We start from the raw sequence: 18,410 nt of genomic DNA on the forward strand, positions 1-18,410 counted from the left end.
TCAAGAAGAGGAGTAGAGACAACCCCGGTAACTATAGACCAGTGAGCCTTACTTCTGTAGTGGGCAAAATCTTGGAAAGGTTTATTTTATTTTATTTTTTTTATTCTCCTCCATTTTCACATTTTCTCCCACATTTACATCCATCAACAATAAACAATAATCAGCAAGATATGTCAGTCCCCATAATAACAACGATCCCATCTACCCACCAACCCCCAAACCTCAACCCACATGTTTACATAAACAAATGACAAAAAGGAATGAGGGATTACCCGTAGTCACCCTTAATCTTACACAGCCCCTCTCCCCACCTCACTCCCGTTCACTGGCCAGCACAAACCGGCCAGCGTGGAGGCCCCCGCCCGGGTCCCTTTCCCACTTGCCCGGCCCTAGGAAAGCCCAAAGATCCCCTTTTAGCACACAAACCCCGCATATCCACCTACACCCCAAAGAACTCTCATTTCGAGTGAAAGTCCCATCCCTTCCCTTGTCCAAATACATTACACATTGGCTCCTTTAGCCCACACACCCGCACGCAGTGAAACAAAAAAGAAGAAAATACAGTCATGACGTTACATCGGCACATGGCCATTCCTCAATTTGTCAGTTCTGCCACAGTCCTTCTGCTTTCGCAAACTCCTCCGCTGCTTCCGCCGTTCCAAAATAAAAGTCCCTGAGCTTGTAAGTCACCCTCAGCTTCGCTGGATATACAATGCCGCACCGCACCTTGCTAATGTACAGTGCCCTCTTCACCCGGTTGAAGGCAGCCCGCCTCTTTGCCAGCTCCACCGTAAAGTCCTGGTATACACGTACACCAGCTCCAGCCCACTGCACCACCCGCTTCTGCTTGGCCCAGCTCAGGACCTTCTCCTTCACCCTGTACCTACGGAAGCACAGAGTCACTGCCCTTGGCGGCTCACTTGCCTTTGGTACAGGCCTCCACGACCGATGAGCCCGATCCAGTTCATATCGGGAGGGATCCTCCCCCTCCCCCAATAGTTTTGCCAGCATCGCGGCAAAATACTCAGTCGGCTTCGGTCCTTCAACTCCTTCGGGTAGCCCCACAATCCTCAAGTTCTGTCGCCTGGATCTATTTTCCAGGTCTTCCATTTTTCCTCGCAGATCCTTGTTAGTATCCATCACCTTCCGCATCTCTTTCCCCATTGAGGCAAGTTGATCACCATGCTGCAATAATGTCTCCTCCACTTCCTTCAGCGCCTCCCCTTGCTCTCGCACCTCCGCCACTGCGCTCGCCACCTCCGTCCTCACCGGGGAAACCGCCTCCTCCACCAGCACACTCAAAACCTCCCTCATCTTCTTCCTCACCGTCTCCATGCATTTCGCAATCTGCGCCAACTGCTTTTCAAATTGCGCAGCCATCACCTTGGTTATTTCTTCAGCCGTAAACAGTGCGGCCTTCCCTGGTGCTCCAGCCTCCATTTTTCCTGGTGACCCTGCGGTAACCTTTCCACTCCCCGACGGACCTCCAGCTGGTTTTTTTTCGGCCGTTTTTTTGCTCACCCTCGACATTTTTCTTTGTTTTTTTTTCCCTCCTGTGTCTTCACTGTGCCTCCTCTGTGCCTTCTCCCTGCTTCTGCCGCCTCCGTGGACCCTGGGACTGGCTTAAAACCCTGAAAATGCCGTTCCCGAGCAGGAGCTCTCCATTGTGCAGCCGCCTCCCGCCCACCGTCACCGGAAGTCCCTTGGAAAGGTTTATAAGTGATAGCGTGTATAATCATCTGGAAAGGAATAATTTGATTAGACATAGTCAACACGGTTTTGTGAAGGGTAGGTCGTGCCTCACAAACCTTATTGAGTTCTTTGAGAAGGTGACCAAACAGGTGGATGAGGGTAAAGCAGTTGATGTGGTGTATATGGATTTCAGTAAAGCGTTTGATGAGGTTCCCCACGGTAGGCTACTGCAGAAAATACAGAAGCATGGGATTCAGGGAGATTTAGCAGTTTGGATCAGAAATTGGCTAGCTGGAAGAAGACAAAGGGTGGTGGTTGATGGGAAATGTTCAGACTGGAGTCCAGTTACTAGTGGTGTACCACAAGGATCTGTTTTGGGGCCACTGCTGTTTGTCATTTTTATAAATGACCTGGAGGAGGGCGTAGAAGGATAGGTGAGTAAATTTGCAGATGACACTAAAGTCGGTGGAGTTGTGGACAGTGCGGAAGGATGTTACAAGTTACAGAGGGACATAGATAAGCTGCAGAGCTGGGCTGAGAGGTGGCAAATGGAGTTTAATGCAGAAAAGTATGAGGTGATTCATTTTGGAAGGAATAACAGGAAGACAGAGTACTGGGCTAATGGTAAGATTCTTGGCAGTGTGGATGAGCAGAGAGATCTCGGTGTCCATGTACATAGATCCCTGAAAGTTGCCACTCAGGTTGAGAGGGTTTTTAAGAAGGCGTACGGTGTGTTAGCTTTTATTGGTAGAGGGATTGAGCTTCGGAGCCATGAGGTCATGTTGCAGCTGTACAAAACTCTGGTGCGGCCGCATTTGGAGTATTGCGTGCAGTTCTGGTTGCCGCATTATAGGAAGGATGTGGAAGAAATGGAAAGGATGCAGAGGACATTTACCAGGATGTTGCCTGGTATAGAAGGAAAATCTTAGGAGGAAAGGCTGAGGGACTTGAGGCTGTTTTTGTTAGAGAGAAGAAGGTTAAGAGGTGACTTAATAGAGGCATACAAGATGATCAGAGGATTAGATAGGGTGGACAGTGAGAGCCTTTTTCCTCGGATGGTGATGTCTAGCATGAGGGGACATAGCTTTAAATTGAGGGGAGATAGATATAGGACAGATGTCAGAGGTAGGTTTGTTACTCAGAGAGTAGTAAGGGCGTGAAATGCCTTGCCTGCAACAGTAGTGCACTCGCCAACATTAAGGACATTTAAATGGTCATTGGATAAACATATGGATGACAATAGAATAGTGTAGATGGGCTTTAGATTGGTTTCACAGGTCGGTGCAACATCGAGGGCTGAAGGGCCTGTACTGTGCTGTAATATTCTATTCTATTCTATGTCACTGTTTCTTCACTGTTGTTGGGTGAAAATCCTGGAAATCCCACCCTGGGCACACTGTGGCTCAACCTACACATCATGTATTACATCAGTTTGAGAGGACAACTCACCATCATCTTCTCAAGGGCAATTAGGAGTGGGCAATGATTTGTCCCAGCAGTATCCACTCCCTGTGAAAGGATAAAATAAACACAGTTGCCAGGGAGGTGGATGGTGACTAGAGAATGGAGTTTGTAGCAGGGCCATAAGACAATGGCTTCACTATTTATTTTTAAAAATAAATTTAGAGTACCCAATTATTATTTTCCAATTTAGCGTGGCCAATCCACCTACGCTGCACATCTTTGGGTTGTGGGGATGAAACCCACGCAGACACTGGGAGAATGTGCAAACTCAATGACTTCACTATTTCCAATGTTTAATTGGAGGAAATGTCTGTTCACCCAATTCTGGATGTCAGACAAGTCAGGACGATGTGTGAATTGGAGGTGGTGGTTTTCATATACACCTCTTACTTTGGGGAAGTTGGGAGTTTGAGATTCTGTCAAAGTTATTGTTCAAGTTGTAGTTGTATAAAATCTGTCTCCTTCGCCTCCTGTCTCTCCACTTCTATTTGTCCCCTCCTGCTCCCAAAGTGCCCAGAGTCTAGTGTCGGCCCACACTGGGTGTCAGCTTCCCTTCCCTGAAGGACATTACTGAACCAGTTGGGTTTTTAATGACAATCCAGCCGTTTTCATGGCCACATTTTCCCAATCCCAGCCCCACAAATTACCAGATTCATTCAGCTCAATTTCACATCCTGTCTTTGTGTTTTTGTGGGTTCTCTCTCGCTCCCATTTTTCTATTTTAAATCTATTTCACAGGATGTTACAAGGGGAGGATTTGCCTCTGGAAACTTAAATCAAACATCACCTCAGGATATTTTTTTTAGTAAATTTAGAGTACCCAATTATTTTTTCCAATAAAGCAGCAATTTAGCACGGCCAGTTCACCTACCCTGCACATCAATGGGTTGTGGGGGTGAGACACAGAAATGGGGAGAATATGCAAACTCCACACGGACAGTGACCCAGGGCCAGGATCGGCGCTGTGTGGCAGCAGTGCTAATCACATCAGGATCTGATGGAATCTCCCAGTTTATCGGAACCGGAATATATTTTGAACATGGAAGGAAAAGCACCGTTCTCAGTGGGAAGAAGCCATACACATGTTCTGTGTGTGGACGAAGCTTCAGCCGATTAGCTGTCCTGTTGAGACATAAGTGCAGTCACACCGGAGAAAAAACATGGAAATGTGGGAAAGGATTCAATTACCCATATAAGCTCGAAATTCACGAACGCAGCCACACTGGGGAGAGGCCGTTCACCTGCTCTATGTGTGGGAAAGGATTCCCTCCGTACACCCTACAGATACACCAGCGAGTTCACACTGAGGAAAAACTGTTCACCTGCTCCAAGTGTGGCAAAGGTTTCATTCAATCATCCCAACTCATGCGGGTTCACAGTGAAGACACGCAAACACGAGGAGAATGTGCAAACTCTACATGGATAGTGACCCGGAGCTGAGATTGAACCCAGGTCCTCGGCGATGCGAGGAAGCAGTGCTAAATATTGCACCACCGAGCCACCCCTCCATTGGTTTTGTTTTAAAATAAAGTTAAATCTCGTGGCGTAAAACAAGTCATTGGTTAAAGCAAGACATTTGATTTCCTGTGTGTTTATTGTTTCTAACTAGATAGTAACACTGTGTGAAGTTAAAACAGGCTCTTCAGAGTAAAACAATTTCAAAGTGATGCACCCTAGCTTCAGCATAACACCCATGCTCTTGGCTTACACCAGTTAGCCGTCCAGATGAGAATGCCATCACCAGTGACTGAGACCAGCTCTTATTCTGCATCCTCAGTCCATTCATCCTCCAGGACCAGTAAACTATTCTCATCTGTAATGGGTTCAATGTTTTTCCTGAATGTTTAGAGCCACAGAGTAGAACCATACTGTGCAGAAAGAGGCCATTTGATTCATCGAGTCTGCACTGATCTTCTGGAAGAGCATCCTACCTCGGCCCACTCCCTGCCCCATTCCCATAACCTAACCTGTACATTCCTGGACACAAAGGGGCATTCAATATGGCCAACCACCTGACTTTCACAGCTTTGGACTGTAAACCGGTGCACCCGGAGGAAACCCACGCAGACATGGGGTGTAGGAGCGTTTTCAGAGGCTAAGTATTCAGCTGTCTTTCACGTGGGAGAGTCCACCTCTTAAATACAGCTCAGCTAACACACAGACTCATGGAGACAGCAACTCTGGTAAAGACATTCTTTATTTGCCAACGTACGATGGGAGAGCAATCTGGGGCAGATTGACTCTACCTTACGTTGCTCTAGGTTCAATAATTGTACAATTTCCAAACATCAGTCGCCCTGCCTCAGCTGGACTTGATACAATCATTGTTGCCATAGATTACATACATTGACCAATATAATTGCTTTTGGACAATCTGGGGCTGCGTGACCAGCTCCTGCACATGTCAGGCCTTACTCATGCTCTTCTAATGTTTCCCAGGCCCTTCTTATCCACTGACCTTGATGCTTTGTACAAACGGTCCTCTTTATCTTTCTTCTACCTCTGAATGGTACCATTGTCTAATTAGTCCAGGCTGTTTGGAGCTGGGCATGAGGAATATTTCTGCTGAGCTGAGTCCCTGCATTTTGTGCGTGTCTGTTCTTCCCAGGAATGTGGTACTTACTTTAATCTAATGGCCTGTCCTATAAGCCCCCTTTTACGGGGAGAATGTGCAAACTGCACACAGACAATCAGGAAAGGCCGGAATTGAACCCGAGTCCCTGGCGCTGTGAGGCAGCCGTGCTAATCACTGTGCCACCCCAATAGCTTCTCAATTATAATTCAACAGTTGCTTCTCAGTACTACTTTAAAATTACTTATCAGCTTGACCCTATTTTGGGTAATCTGTGATTCCCATACACAATTCTTCGAAGTGGTGTCAGGAGTGGGATTGATCTGGTCCAGATCACAGGCTTGAGAAGCAGCATTCTTGTTGAAAGTGGATGGAGATGCTCCTTTGTGAATTCAGGAGTCTACAGTGATATTGGTATAAACCTGAAATTACTGATTGATGGTCTGAGAGAGGAAACGGGTGTGCTGGGAGTGAGATATCCTGGGATTTGTAGAAGATTGACAGGGATTATCAGTATATCTTAATCGGCTTTGTAAAGAGGTTCAGAAAGGGTAACATTAAGTTGAAGAAGGTCCAGGATCAGTTAGTCCACAGTACATGTGTGTCTTACAACTGTATGAAAAGTACAAGGAGTTAATGGAATGGGTCAATAAGTTTAAAAACAAAAGTGATGATTAGTTGGCGAGCATTGCTGTCCAACACAATCAGTTATGATTGAAACAGGAGGGGCGGCACGGTGGAGAGTGGTTAGCACTGCTGCATCACGGCGCCGAGGTCCCAGGTTCGATCCCGGCTCTGGGTCACTGTCCGTGTGGAGTTTGCACATTCTCCCCTTGTCTGCGTGGGTCTCACCCCCAGAACCCAAAATGATGTGCAGGTTAGATGGATTGGCCATACTAAAATTGCCCCTTAATTGGGAAAAACAGAATTGAATGTTTTAAATTTAAAAAAACGATTGAAACAGGAGGCACATGTCAATAATAATAATAATCTTTATTGTCACAAGTAAGAGTTATATCAGAAAAAACACTTTACCAAACTCTGGAATAAAATATTGAATTACAGACATAATACCGACTGGGTGAGGAATTAGATGATGCAAGGAGGCTGTTAAAGGAATTAGTTCAACAAAAAACTGTCACCTCCCCTGAAGCAGACCACATCCTCGGTTTAGATCAAATCCGACAGCTTCGGGAACAAATCAGCAGCAACAGCTCTCATGGCTGCTGTCTCCGAAACCAGAGGAGGTGACCCTCGTGGCTGCTGTCTCTGAAACCAGAGGCAGTGACCCTCATAGCTGCTGTCTCCGAAACCAGAGGAGGTGACCCCCGTGGCTGCTGTCTCTGAAACCAGAGGCAGTGACCCTCGTAGCTGCTGTCTCTGAAACCAGAGGCAGTGACCCTCATAGCTGCTGTCTCCGAAACCAGAGGAGGTGACCCTCGTAGCTGCTGTCTCCGAAACCAGAGGCGGTGACCCTCATGGCTGCTGTCTCCGAAACCAGAGGAGGTGACCCTCGTGGCTGCTGTCTCCGAAACCAGAGGCAGTGACCCTCATAGCTGCTGTCTCCGAAACCAGAGGAGGTGACCCTCATGGCTGCTGTCTCTGAAACCAGAGGAGGTGACCCTCATAGCTGCTGTCTCCGAAACCAGAGGCGGTGACCCTCATGGCTGCTGTCTCCGAAACCAGACGAGGTGACCCTCGTGGCTGCTGTCTCCGAAACCAGAGGAGGTGACCCTCATAGCTGCTGTCTCCGAAACCAGAGGCGGTGACCCTCATGGCTGCTGTCTCCGAAACCAGAGGAGGTGACCCTCGTAGCTGCTGTCTCTGAAACCAGAGGAGGTGACCCTCGTGGCTGCTGTCTCCGAAACCAGAGGAGGTGACCCTCATGGCTGCTGTCTCCGAAACCAGAGGAGGTGACCCTCGTAGCTGCTGTCTCTGAAACCAGAGGAGGTGACCCTCATGGCTGCTGTCTCCAAATCCAGAGGAGGTGACCCTCGTGGCGGCTGACTCTGAAACCAGAGGCAGTGACCCTCATGGCTGCTGTCTCCGAAACCAGAGGAGGTGACCCTCATAGCTGCTGTCTCTGAAACCAGAGGAGGTGACCCTCGTAGCTGCTGTCTCCGAAACCAGAGGCAGTGACCCTCGTAGCTGCTGTCTCCGAAACCAGAGGAGGTGACCCTCATGGCTGCTGTCTCCGAAACCAGAGGAGGTGACCCTCATAGCTGCTGTCTCCGAAACCAGAGGGGGTGACCCTCATAGCTGCTGTCTCCGAAACCAGAGGAGGTGACCCTCATAGCTGCTGTCTCCGAAACCAGAGGAGGTGACCCTCGTAGCTGCTGTCTCCGAAACCAGAGGAGGTGACCCTCGTAGCTGCTGTCTCCGAAACCAGAGGAGGTGACCCTCGTAGCTGCTGTCTCCGAAACCAGAGGAGGTGACCCTCGTAGCTGCTGTCTCCGAAACCAGAGGTGACCCTCATAGCTGCTGTATTCTAAACCAGAGGAGGTGACCCTCATGGCTGCTGTCTCTGAAACCGTGACCCTCGTAGCTGCTGTCTCCGAAACCAGAGGAGGTGACCTCTGTCTCTTGCTGGGTCAGTCAAGTTGAAAGCACTTCCCCCTCTGCTCTGCCTCTTCTATGCAATGAGGAAATGCTGGTTTGTGTGTGTGTGGTCACCCAGGCCAGGGATACAGGATAGGCTGAGACCCAGGCAGAAAGGGGAGGAGGTGGGGGGGGGGGGGGGGGGGGGGGTAAATCGGTGGAGAACTATCCTCATCCACTAGGCTCAGGGAAAAGGTCACCACCCGACCAATCACAGACCCCTTTCTCCCTTTTCATGTCTCTGAAACAGGAATCGGGGTGACAGTGAATATGGACACCAGCCCCCCTCATCCTCACCACAATATTAAAAACATTTTAAACGTCCCATGCTGAGTTAGAGAAGGAGGACCTGAAACAGCTTCACCCAGCTGTATGTTCCCAGAGTGAAGCTGAGAACTGGAGAGGGACACTCACTGGGTGAAATAGAACCTGACTTCAGGAGGGCTGTATGGGAAGGGAATATTGACTTTCACCCAGTTCTAGTTAACATTAAATAGTCTCCCACTGAAATACCAAGTGTTGGATGGCACGGTGGTGCAGTGGCACTGCTGCCTCACGGCGCCAAGGATCCGGGTTCGATCCCGGCCCCAGGTCACTGCACATGAGGAGTTTGCACATTCTCCCCATGCGTTTCACCCCCACAAACCAAAAAGATGTGCAGGATAGGTGGATTGGCCATGCTAAATTGCCCCTTAATTGGGGCAATTTTAATCAAAACAAGCTTTATTCTAAGAACATAGTTAACAAATATATACACACACAGCAAGAATTTTTATCAATTACAAACATAAAGACACCCCACAGCGACACTTATCTATGTATAACACTGAATGAATTCCCTCTTAACTGTTACTATTCATAAACAAAATCCCATTAACCAAAAACCCCTTTTCAAGGGCATGGTCCAGCACTCTGCATTCTCACTTGAATAAGACTGGCTTTTCCTGAGATTCTGACCCGTCTCACCAGCAGGTTTAAACTCTTCAGGAAAGCAAATTATAGATTTTAAGTTCCCAAAGCAGGTAGCTATCTGTTTTTTCTTCTTACTGGAACAGATATTTAAAATGAAAATAGAGAGAGACAAGCCAAAACACTTCATTGTTCTGTCTGAGTCCACAGCAGCCAAAACTGAAAGGGAAAGTAAAAACAGTTCACAGAGCCACTGCCCAGCTCCACCCATACAATGACATCACTGAAGCCGTGTGATAAGACAAAAACTTTTCTGAAAGGGACACTTCCATAACAGTCGGTAACAGGACATCAATCAGTCTTGTCTTACTTTAAAGAAATCAAGGACTTAAAAATGTGTTTGATGCAAACTGATTTAATTAAACTATATCCAGAATATTGAACTCCAGTCCGGTTGCAGGGATTATTAACATCAACTGAATCAAACTCCAACTGTCAGAATGAACATGGTTCAGTCCTGGATGTGATTAAGAGCAGCAATAACAGCAAAATCCAACCCCCATCATCACTTGTGAACTCGCTGGTGGGTCAGCAGAGGTTTTGATCGAGTGAATCCCTTCCCACAAACAGAGCAGATAAATGGCCTCTCCCCAGTGTGAACTCGCTGGTGTGCCCGCAGGTTGGACGACTTTGTGAACCTCTTTGAGCAGTGAGAGCAGCTGAACGGTCTCTCCTCAGTATGAATTCGCTGGTGGGTCATCAGATCAGCAGCACTTTTGAAGCCGCTACCACAGTCAGAGCAATTAAAAGGTCTCTCATTGGTGTGAATAACATTGTGTCTCAGAAGGTTGCATGACTGAGTGAATCCCTGCCCACACACAGAGCAGGTGAATGGCCTCTCCCCAGTGTGAACTCGCTGGTGTGTCCACAGACTGGATGACGTTCTAAACCTCTTTATGCAATGAGAGCAGCTGAACGGTCTCTCCTCGCTGTGAATGCCCTGGTGGTGTATTAGTTCCCGAGAGCTTTTGAAGCCGCTCCCACAGTCAGAACATTTAAAGGGCCTCTCAGTAGTGTGAGTGACTTTGTGTCTCAGCAGGTTGCATGACTGAGTGAATCTCTTCCCACACTGAGAGCAGGTGAACGGCCTCTCCCTGGTGTGAACCTGCTGGTGTGTCTGCAGGCTGGATGACGGAGTGAATCCCTTCCCACACACAGTGCAGTTGAATGGCGTATCCCCAGTGTGAATTCGCTGGTGCATCAGCAGTTGGGAGGAATGACTAAATCTTTTACCACACACAGAGCACGTGAATGGTCTCTCCCCAGTGTGAACTCGCTGGTGTGTCCGCAGATTGAATAACTGAGAGAATCCCTTCCCACATTCCATGCAGGTGAATGGTCTCTCCCCAGTGTGAACTCGCTGGTGTGTCCGGAGGTTGGATGAAACACTGAATCCCTTCCCACACTCAGTGCAGGTGAATGGCTTCTTTCCGGTGTGACTGCGGCGATGAATTTTCAGCTCAGATGTGTACCTGAATCCTTTCCCACAGTCCCCACATTTCCACCGTTTCTCCATGGTGCTGGTGCCCTTGTGTCTCTCCAGGTTGGACAATCAGTTGAAGCCTCGTCCACACACAGAACACGTGTTGATCTCTCCTCGCTGAGAATGGTGTAATGTTTTTTCAAGCCGTGTAGTTGGTTGAAGCTCTTTCCACAGTCAGTGCACTGGAACACTCTCACTCGGGTGTTTGTGTTGGTGCTTATCCAGTCACATTGCTGTTTAAAACCTTCTGTAGCAGACACAACAAACATTTCTCCTTCTAGATTTAAAGGCTGATAATATTCAGGTCCCAATGAATTGAGTGCCTTTGTCAGATTTTGATGTGAAGTTTGGTTTGAGATTTCTGTCTGCAAATCCTCACCTTGTGGGACCCTGTGAAAGGAGTTTACAAAACTGAACACTGTCAGTACAAGATAGAAATTCAGAACAGTTGATTCTAGTTTCTATGGAACATTCTTTTCTCTCTCATTTCCCAAAAGTTGTAAATCTCTGTCCCACACACTCTCTCTTCATTCTCACTTTGCTGTGTCTAATATTCCCCCTCGCAATTCTCCTGAAGGTACTGACTCAGGCTGAGTGACAGATCCATGCTCACTGCTTCCTGTCCTGGATACAGAAGTCCAAAAATCTTAATTCAGACTGCCAGCCTAATGGAAAGACGTCTATATCATTGGAATAAAGATATGTTTAATGGATAGGATTGTTTCAGTTGGTTGAGATTCAGGGAATTGTGATTGATCATGATCTTGAACTTGCTGCTTATGAGAAGAGTCAAGCAGAGATGATCAATGATTTCTAACTGAAATTGGAAGGGCACTGTAGGGTTACAGAATGGGACGCACTCGAGACGGACAGAATTGGTCGACAGAGAGTCGGCAATGACTCGAGTTGCCGAATGGACTACTTCTGGACTGCAATGACTCTATGACTGGAAATATATAAACTAGATCCAGTACTACAAAAAAACTAGAAATAATAATAAACATAATTTATTACAGAACTATCACAAATATGTCTAATCTGTACCATATAACAACACTAGACATATCTGTGTTCAATATTAATTTACTGTCTCCTAAAATGTCAGCCATCTCATACAAAATTATGAAGGGAATAGATAGGATGAGTGCGGGCAGGTTGTTTCCACTGGCGGGTGAAAGCAGAACTAGGGGGCATAGCCTCAAAATAAGGGGAAGTAGATTTAGGACTGAGCTTAGGAGGAACTTCTTCACCGAAAAGGTTGTGAATCTATGGAATTCCCTGCCCAGTGAAGCAGTTGAGGCTCATTCATTAAATGATTCCAAGATAAAGATAGATAGCTTTTGAAGAGTAAAGGAATAAAGGGTTATGGTGTTCGGGCGGGAAAGTGGAGCTGAGTCCACAAATGATCAGCCATGATCTCATTGAATCGCGGAGCAGGCTCGAAGGGCTAGATGGCCTACTCCTGCTCCAAGTTCTTATTTTGTTATGTTCTTATCTCCTGGGGAAACCAGGCCTTTAATTGTAAACATTGGGAAAGAGACCATCATTTTAGCCAGACAAATAAATATGTCAAGCTGAGGGAGCAAAGGATGTCAATGTCTTTAATGCCACCCGAGGAAGGAGCTGCGTTTCAAAAGCTATTGAATCTAAACAAACCTGTTGCATTTTAACCTGGTGTTGTAAGAATTCTTACTGTGCCCACCCCAGTCCAACACCGGCATCTCCACACAATGTCTTTAAGAGAGAAACCTGGGCCAAACTTTCCAGAGTCTGCACCCTCCCTGGATTCACTTCCTTTGCCTTTAGTTGCTGCAAGTCACCAATTGTAGGTCAGAATGAGAAAAGAAATGGAAAGAGGGAGAAAATAAGTGTTTTACTTACAGATGTTGGCGACATGAGGAAGCTTCAGTCTGTGTGAAGCTCGCTCTTCATTAACACAAAGGCCGCGCTCTGATTGACTAGAGGGCCAGAGTCCTTCCGGTTGTCCAACAGTTCCCATTGGTCAATACCTTCAGCAGGAAGGTCAAGAAAGGCACCTCTGCACATGCGCAGTCCCGGGGCGGGGGAGAGGGGGGATTTCACGCTCTGGCCGGAGCAGTTTGCCTGGCTTATCTCGAGGTGGTGAGGGGGGAGAAGGGAACAAGGGGTGGGGACGAGGCCGCCATCTCCGGGCCTGCCGTCTGCGCGCTCCGGGCCTGCGCACTGGAAGCCGGAGACGTCACCGCGGAGCAGAGTGAAACCATTGTGACGTCAGCGGAAGTTGGATTTCAGAGTAAAACTCCTCTGGGCAATATCTGGGAGCAAATCAATGTTTACCCCTTTCCATTTCTTTCCTCATTCGGGGAGGGCATTATGACTTTCAGTAACTGAAGGGAATAGAACTGAATCCAATCTGCAGATTACACATGTTTTCAGTCCAGTAATGTAAACGTATATCTGTCTGGCAGCCTGCATGACAGGAAGCAGGGATCTGTCAATCAGCCTGAATCAGCACCTTCAGGAGAATTGGGAGGGTCAATATTAGATACAGCAGAGTGAGAATGCAGTGAGAGTTACTGCTTTTGCAAAATGAGAGTATGTTCCATGGAAATGAGAATTGTCGGTCCTGAATTTCAATCCAGTACTGATGGTGATGATTTTTGTAAACTTTTAAAGGATATTAGAAGGTGAGGAATTACTGGCAGAAATCTCAAACCAAACGTCACATCAAACTCTGACAGTGTCACTCGATTTCTCGCCCTTTGAATCGAGAAGGAACATTTTGTCCGTTCTGGCTGCAGAAGGTTTTAAACATCAGTGTGACTAGAAAAGCACAAAGACACAGCTGATTGAGAGTGTTCCAGTTCACTGACTGGAACGAGCTTTGACCAGTTGCACAGGCTGAAAAAACATTGCACCATTCACAGCGGGGAGAGACCGTACCTGTTTTCTGTGTGTGAACAAGGCTTCAACTGATTGTCCAACCTGAGGAGATACGAGGAAACCCTCACCATGGATAAACCATGGAAATATGGGGACTGTGGACAGAGATTCGGATCCCTATCAGAGCTGGAAACCCATGGACACAGTCACACTGAAGAGAGGCTGTTCACCTGCACTGAGTGTTGGCAGAAATTCAGTGATTCTTCCAACCTGCAGACACACCAGCGAGTTCACACTGGGGAGCAGCCATTCACCTGCACTGTGTGTGCTAAGGGATTCGTTCAGTTATCCAGCCTATTGAGACATAATGTCACTCACACCAATGAGAGACCCTTTAAATGCCCCGACTGTGGGAGTTGTTTCAAAAGGTCTCAGGAACTGATGGTCCACCAGCGCATTCACACTGAAGAGAGACCATTCAGTTGCTCTCACTGCACCAAAAGGTTTGGACGGTCATCCACACTGCAGAGACACCAGCAGGTTCACACCGGGGAGAGACCATTCACCTGCTCTGTGTGTGGGAAGGGATTCAGTGATTTATCCACCCTGCAGATACACCAGCGAGTTCACACTGGGGAGAGGCCATTCACCTGCTCTGACTGTGGGAAGGGATTCAGTGATTCATCCAACCTGCTGAGACACAAGCGAGTTCACACCGGGGAGAGGCCGTTTACCTGCACAGTGTGTGGGAAGGGATTTACTCAATCATCTGACCTGCAGGGACACCAGCGAGTTCATACTGGGGAGAGGCCGTTCACGTGCTCTGAGTGTGGGAAGGGATTTACTCGGTTAGACAACCTGCTGACACATCAGCGAGTTCACACTGGGGAGAGACCATTCACCTGCTCAGTGTGTGGAAAGGGATTCACACAGTTGTCACACCTGCTGACACATCAGCGGGTTCACACTGGGGAGAGACCGTTCACCTGCTCCATGTGTGGGAAGAGATTCACTCAGTTATCCCATCTGCTGACACATCAGAGAGTTCACAAGTGATTACAGGAGCTGGATTCTGCTGTTATTGCTGCTGTTAATCACATCCAGGACTGCACTATGTTCATTCTGACAGTTGATGAAGTGGGAGGGTCAGAGGGTTTCTTTCTGCTGGACTCTCACAGTTTGCTTCCAGTAAGAGGCAGCACGTGATGCAGTGGTTAGCACTGCTGCCTCACGGCGCCGAGGATCCGGGTTCGATGCCAGCCGCAGGTCGCTGTCTGTGTGGAGTTTGCATATTCTCCTTGTCTGCATGGGCTCACCCCCACAACTCAAAAACATGTGCCGCATAGGTGGATTGGCCACATTAAATTGCCGCTTAATTGGAAAAAAGAGTTGGGTACTCTAAATTTTTTTTAAAGTTTGCTTCCAGTGGGCTGGTGTTCTTTGAGCCTGGGAGAGCAGATTTCCACCGAAATGACCCACAAAGGCTGAGGAAGGACTTTTATTTTATCCTGGACAGTAAATGAAATGAAAATCGCTTATTGTCACAAGTAGGCTTCAAATGAAGTTACTGTTTTTCCCCCACTACAGGTAGATCTAAAATAAATACAGAAAGAACTGAAAAAACGCAGCAAGTCGGACACCATCTGTGGAGTGAGAAACAAAGTTAATGTTTCACGTCCAATTGTTCTGGACACCTGGTAGCTAAGAGACTGAACCAGAACCATAACATTTTAAAGTTTTAAGATTGTGTGGAAAGATCGATTTGTTCCAGTAGTGATGATGTAAGAAATAGGGCTTGGTTATTTTATAAACAAACTTTGTTAAAACAAACAAAAACAATATTTAAACTTTAACTCTAAGGTTAACTGATTTACATAGAACACAGGAATTAGGAGCAGAAGAGGGCAAATCAGTCCTTCGAGCCTGCTCCGCCATTCAACCAGATCATGGCTGATCTCTTCCTGGTCTCAAATCCACCTCTCTACTTGCTCCCCATATCCCTTTCACCCATTTTTGATCAGAAATATATCTATCTCCTTGAAACCATTTAATGACTCAGATTCCACCGCACTATGAAGCAGTGAGTTCCACAAATTTGCCACCCTCTGCGAGAGTTAGTTCCTCCTCATCTCAGTTCTAAATCTATTGCGCCTCAACCTATATCCATGACCTCTCGTTCTAGATTGCCCCACAAGGGGGAACATTTGGTCTACGTTTACTTTATCAATCCCTTTTAGTATTTTAAATACCTCAATCAGATCCCCTCTCATTCTTCTAAACTCCAGCGAGTAAAAGACCAAACTGTTTAATCTCTCCTCGGAAACAATCTGATGAACCTCCTCTGAACTGCCTCCAATGCCACCACATCCTTCCTCAAATAAGGAAACCAAAACTGCACAACATACTCCAGATGTGGTCTCACCAACACCCAAGACAATTACTTTTTTTTAAATTAAATATTTTATTGAAAATTTTTGGTCAACCAACACAGTACATTGTGCATCCTTTACACAATATTATAACAACACAAATAACAATGACCTATTTTATAAACAAAAAATGAATAAATAATAAATAACAAAAATGAAAACTAGCCCTAATTGGCAAATGCCTTGTTACAAGTAACACTCTCCAAAAATATAATTTAACAGTCCAATATATAATTATCTGTAGCAACGACCTATACATACTATACAGTATATATTAACAACCCTGAGAGTCCTTCTGGTTCCTCCCCCCCCCCCCCCCCCCCCCCCCGATCCTGGGCTGCTGCTGCTGCCTTCTTTTTCCCATTCCGTCTATCTATCCGCAAGGTATTCGACGAACGGTTGCCACCGCCTGGTGAACCCTTGAGCCGACCCCCTTAGGACGAACTTAATCCGCTCTAGCTTTATAAACCCCGCCATGTCATTTATCCAGGTCTCCACCCCCGGGGGCTTGGCTTCTTTCCACATTAGCAATATCCTGCGCCGGGCTACTAGGGACGCAAAGGCCAAAACATCGGCCTCTCTCGCCTCCTGCACTCCCGGCTCTTGTGCAACCCCAAATATAGCCAACCCCCAGCTTGGTTCGACCCGGACCCCTACTACTTTTGAAAGCACCTTTGTCACCCCCATCCAAAACCCCTGTAGTGCCGGGCATGACCAAAACATATGGGTATGATTCGCTGGGCTTCTCGAGCACCTCGCACACCTATCCTCCACCCCAAAAAATTTACTGAGCCGTGCTCCAGTCATATGTGCCCTGTGTAATACCTTAAACTGAATCAGGCTTAGCCTGGCACACGAGGACGACGAGTTTACCCTGCTTAGGGCATCTGCCCACAGCCCTTCCTTGATCTCCTCCCCCAGCTCTTCTTCCCATTTCCCTTTTAGTTCATCTACCATAGTCTCCCCTTCGTCCCTCATTTCCCTATATATATCTGACACCTTACCATCCCCCACCCATGTCTTTGAGATCACTCTGTCCTGCACCTCTTGTGTCGGGAGCTGCGGGAATTCCCTCACCTGTTGCCTCGCAAAAGCCCTCAGTTGCATATACCTGAATGCATTCCCTTGGGGCAACCCATATTTCTCGGTCAGCGCTCCCAGACTCGCGAACTTCCCATCCACAAACAGATCTTTCAGTTGCGTTATTCCTGCTCTTTGCCACATTCCATATCCCCCATCCATTCCCCCCGGGGCAAACCTATGGTTGTTTCTTATCGGGGACCCCCCCCCCAAGGCTCCAGTCTTTCCCCTATGCCGTCTCCACTGTCCCCAAATCTTCAGTGTAGCCACCACCACCGGGCTTGTGGTGTAGTTCCTCGGTGAGAACGGCAATGGGGCTGTCACCATAGCCTGTAGGCTAGTCCCCCTACAGGACGCCCTCTCTAATCTCTTCCACGCCGCTCCCTCCTCCTCTCCCATCCACTTACTCACCATTGAAATATTAGCGGCCCAATAATGCTCACTTAGGCTCGGTAGTGCCAGCCCCCCCCTATCCCTGCTACGCTGTAAGAATCCCTTCCTCACTCTCGGGGTCTACCCGGCCCACACAAAACCCGTGATGCTCTTTTCAATCCTTTTAAAAAAAGCCTTCGTGATCACCACCGGGAGGCACTGAAACACAAAGAGGAATCTCGGGAGGACCACCATCTTAACCGCCTGCACCCTCCCTGCCATTGACAGGGATACCATATCCCATCTCTTGAAATCCTCCTCCATCTGTTCCACCAACCGCGTTAAATTTAACCTATGCAATGTGCCCCAATTCTTAGCTATCTGGATCCCCAGGTAACGAAAGTCCCTTGTTACCTTCCTCAACGGTAGGTCCTCTATTTCTCTACTCTGCTCCCCTGGATGCACCACAAACAACTCACTTTTCCCCATGTTCAATTTATACCCTGAAAAATCCCCAAACTCCCCAAGTATCCGCATTATTTCTGGCATCCCCTCCGCCGGGTCCGCCACGTATAGTAGCAAATCGTCCGCATACAAAGATACCCGGTGCTCTTCTCCTCCCCTAAGTACTCCCCTCCACTTCTTGGAACCCCTCAACGCTATCGCCAGGGGCTCAATCGCCAGTGCAAACAATAATGGGGACAGAGGGCATCCCTGCCTTGTCCCTCTATGGAGCCGAAAATATGCAGATCCCCGTCCATTCGTGACCACGCTCGCCACTGGGGCCCTATACAACAGCTGCACCCATCTAACATACCCCTCTCCAAAACCAAATCTCCTCAACACCTCCCACAAATAATCCCACTCCACTTTATCAAATGCTTTCTCG

The 18,410-nt window shown here is 47.6% G+C and overlaps 3 protein-coding genes across 3 annotated transcripts in view; 1 reads left to right on the forward strand and 2 right to left on the reverse strand.

Annotated features, from left to right (window-relative positions):
- Window positions 1–12,587, reverse strand: part of LOC140422059 (uncharacterized) — a 222,637-nt gene extending 210,050 nt beyond the window's left edge. The window contains exon 1 of the mRNA XM_072507046.1: window positions 12,481–12,587. The gene's annotated coding sequence lies outside the window, so the exon portion shown is untranslated. The remainder of the gene's footprint in view (window positions 1–12,480) is intronic.
- On the reverse strand, window positions 8,998–12,851 carry LOC140422065 (uncharacterized). The gene is made up of 2 exons (XM_072507060.1): window positions 12,660–12,851; window positions 8,998–11,168 (listed from the first exon to the last, which is right to left on the reverse strand). Exon 2 carries the CDS (start codon window positions 10,809–10,811, stop codon window positions 9,801–9,803), a length of 1,011 nt encoding a protein of 336 aa, XP_072363161.1. The 5' UTR covers window positions 10,812–11,168; window positions 12,660–12,851; the 3' UTR covers window positions 8,998–9,800.
- Window positions 12,852–12,964: 113 nt separating this feature from the next.
- Window positions 12,965–16,318, forward strand: LOC140422080 (uncharacterized). The gene has a single exon (XM_072507082.1). The coding sequence runs from the start codon at window positions 13,770–13,772 to the stop codon at window positions 14,694–14,696; it is 927 nt and encodes a 308-aa protein (XP_072363183.1). The 5' UTR covers window positions 12,965–13,769; the 3' UTR covers window positions 14,697–16,318.
- Window positions 16,319–18,410: the final 2,092 nt, after the last annotated feature.

This window comes from Scyliorhinus torazame, chromosome 5 (assembly GCF_047496885.1).
Source record: "Scyliorhinus torazame isolate Kashiwa2021f chromosome 5, sScyTor2.1, whole genome shotgun sequence".
NCBI classification, from domain to species: Eukaryota; Metazoa; Chordata; class Chondrichthyes; order Carcharhiniformes; family Scyliorhinidae; genus Scyliorhinus; species Scyliorhinus torazame.

Excerpts from the sequence above, each read along its gene's own strand:
- LOC140422065 (XM_072507060.1), bottom strand. The coding sequence starts at position 10,811 with ATGGAGAAACGGTGGAAATGTGGGGACTGTGGGAAAGGATTCAGGTAC.
- LOC140422080 (XM_072507082.1), top strand. The coding sequence starts at position 13,770 with ATGGATAAACCATGGAAATATGGGGACTGTGGACAGAGATTCGGATCC.